Source organism: Canis lupus, chromosome 31, assembly GCF_003254725.2.
Source record: "Canis lupus dingo isolate Sandy chromosome 31, ASM325472v2, whole genome shotgun sequence".
NCBI classification, from domain to species: Eukaryota; Metazoa; Chordata; class Mammalia; order Carnivora; family Canidae; genus Canis; species Canis lupus.
Window position 1 is genome coordinate 26,052,665 of NC_064273.1, and position 2,695 is coordinate 26,055,359.

The window sequence follows — 2,695 nt, forward strand, 5'->3', positions numbered from 1 at the left end:
CTCTAAGTTTTCCTTAGCTCATCTTGATTTATTATTTACACAGGCTCATCACTATCTGAAATTATCTAACTCACTCACTTAAATTTTGTCTGTCTTGAATCTCCTGTCCCTGCTTATCTAGAATGTAAGCTCCATCACAATATTGTCCTTGTCTGTCTTATCTATTGCTCCATCCCAGAACTCATAATAGTACCTGGTATGGGGCACTTGGATGGCTCCATTGGTTAAGTGTCTGATTTTTTATTTCTGCTCAGATCATGATCTCAGGGATTGAGCCCCGTGTTGGGCACTGTACTGGCTGTGGAGCCTGCTTGAGATTTTCTCCCTACCCTTTTCCTCCATGCTCTTGCTTTCTCTCTCAAATAGATAAGTAACTCTTCAAATAAAAAAAATAGTGCCTAGTATATAATTAGTTGCTAATAAAGTTTGATAAGTGAATTAGTAAATGACCAAATCAATAAAATGGAGGATTATTTTTATGTTTCCTTTTAACTTCTTATTTTGGAATAACTTTAGACCTACAGAAAGTTCCCAAAATAGTATAGAAAACTCTTATATACCCAGCACTCAATGTTCCCTAATGTTACATCTTTCATAACCATAGTATATTTATCAATCCAAAGAAATGAACTTTATACAATACTCTTAGCTACTATAGATTTTATTTCATCATTTTTTCCCATTAGTGTCCTTTTTCTGTTCCAGAATCCAATTCGCATTGCATTTAGTTGTAGAATCTTTTTTAGTCTCTTCTAATTAGTGACTGTTCCTCTGTGTTTCCTTGGCCTTCATGATCTTGACAGTTTGAAAGTGTTGGGTGTTTTGTAAAATATTCCCCAGTTTGGGTTTCACTGAAGTTTTATCATACTAGATTGAGGTTATACATTTTGAGTAAGAATACCAGAAGAGATGTGTATTTTTCAGTGCAACATATACAGTGGTACACGACATCAATAAATCATTTGAGAGTTTCTAGAATCCATTAAAACTCAAATTTCTAGTAAAATAAGTCTCTCCTTTTCATATATTCAGGGTAATTGGGGTCAAAGTTCAAGGTCTTTGCCATGGCGTGGAATCACATATAAAATTATAGATAAATGTATATTTGAAGTCTAAACCAAAGCTAATATTATTGCTTCACTAAAAAAGATAAAATAGTCATTCAGTGTTAACAAGTGAATCCAGGCATCATGTCTTCTTTCTCACAATCTTTCCATCCTTCTCTTTCCCTTTGAAACTACTCTTTTGTTCCCATGGCAGCAAATATGCAGGTGTAAGAAGGATATTTTTAGTAAAACTAGGATTTTCAACAGGTAGAATATTGTTTTTACAATGTTAGGGTAGCACTGACATAGTCTAAATTAGGAATCTGGAATAAACAAGTCACCAAAGTAGAAGAATCTTTCATCAAAAGCACATGATTTCATTACAGGCGTCCTGACACACAACAAAGTTGTCTTGGATATGTTAGTTACGAGAAATTCTTGAGATGGTTTTAATACCAATTAGTTTGAAACATGAATCCGACAGTGCCTGTGGTTTGCCCCACATACCACTCAGGTCGTTTATAAGGTCCTGAATAGATTATAAACCTAAAACTCTAGAAAATGACTCTGCTCTTCTGAGCCTTCTTCTCACACATGAGCTTCTACAGCAGCTACTACAGTGGCCTGAGCTATAGCCATGGAGGCCTGGGATGTGGCTATGGTGGTTATGGATATGCCCTTTACTGCCCATACTGCTATGGAAGATTCTGGCCTTCTGGATTCTTCTAAGAAATTCTAGATTGCTGATCTCTTTAGATCATTATCCTATGAGGCACTATGTATATCTCCTCCATTATTTATAATAACAATATAATAGGCTATTCAAGCAATGACAACCAACTCAGCCTACAATACCACATCAGGACTAGTTTCTCACAATTAAAAAAAGCCTTGATGTTATGTTATTAGTACATGATTAAATATAATCAACTTAAACCATTTCCATTTGAGAAGATGTCTAAATTCATATTTCATTGAAAGTAATCTTATTTTACAAATGCACAGCATATATATTATATGCACACATATTATATGTATACATTTCTATGATGTCTGCTGTTGTGTGTCTGTATGTGACAGAGAGTTTGCTCACCCTTTGACAATCTATAGTCAACGATATGGATGTGTTAAGCCTGACTGACATCTATATTCAACCAGCACTTTTGCAAAATGTGTTTTCATAAACAGATCCAGAAGCTACTATAATATATCTTGATCTCATCAAAACCTCATCTTCAGTATAGCTGTTTGACTAAAATCATCGGTAAAAACAGTACCCCCTTTCTTAACACTTCATCCAATCTCATTCTTTCTTGATACTCAGTAGTTGAATTTGTGGCTCCCGGCAGCTGCAACTGTTTTCCCCCAAATCATGTATTATGGCTATTTTTCACTCACTGACAAAATATCTTCTGGAACTCAGTCTATGCATGGCGGCTGCACACATAGCTATTCTACCTATGATTCTCATGTTGGCACAGAGAGATGACCAAATTTAAGTCTGCTTCACTGAAGTTTTCACAGGTGTTGATATTGGCCTGCCTTCAACCCCACAACCTTTCATCATTCATAACAAAGCAGTGACTTAGGTAGACCAAATTCACAAAACACAAGTCTGACCCAAAGTATAGGCTGGAAGATATAGCCTT

The 2,695-nt window shown here is 35.6% G+C and overlaps 1 protein-coding gene across 1 annotated transcript; it reads left to right on the forward strand.

Annotated features, from left to right (window-relative positions):
- Nucleotides 1-1,640: 1,640 nt before the first annotated feature.
- Nucleotides 1,641-1,775, forward strand: LOC112661914 (keratin-associated protein 22-1-like). The gene has a single exon (XM_025450025.1). It carries the CDS (start codon nucleotides 1,641-1,643, stop codon nucleotides 1,773-1,775), a length of 135 nt encoding a protein of 44 aa, XP_025305810.1.
- The last annotated feature ends 920 nt before the right edge of the window (nucleotides 1,776-2,695 follow it).

Bases quoted from the DNA above. Each gene is read 5' to 3' on its own strand.
- LOC112661914 (XM_025450025.1), top strand. From the start codon at position 1,641: ATGAGCTTCTACAGCAGCTACTACAGTGGCCTGAGCTATAGCCATGGA.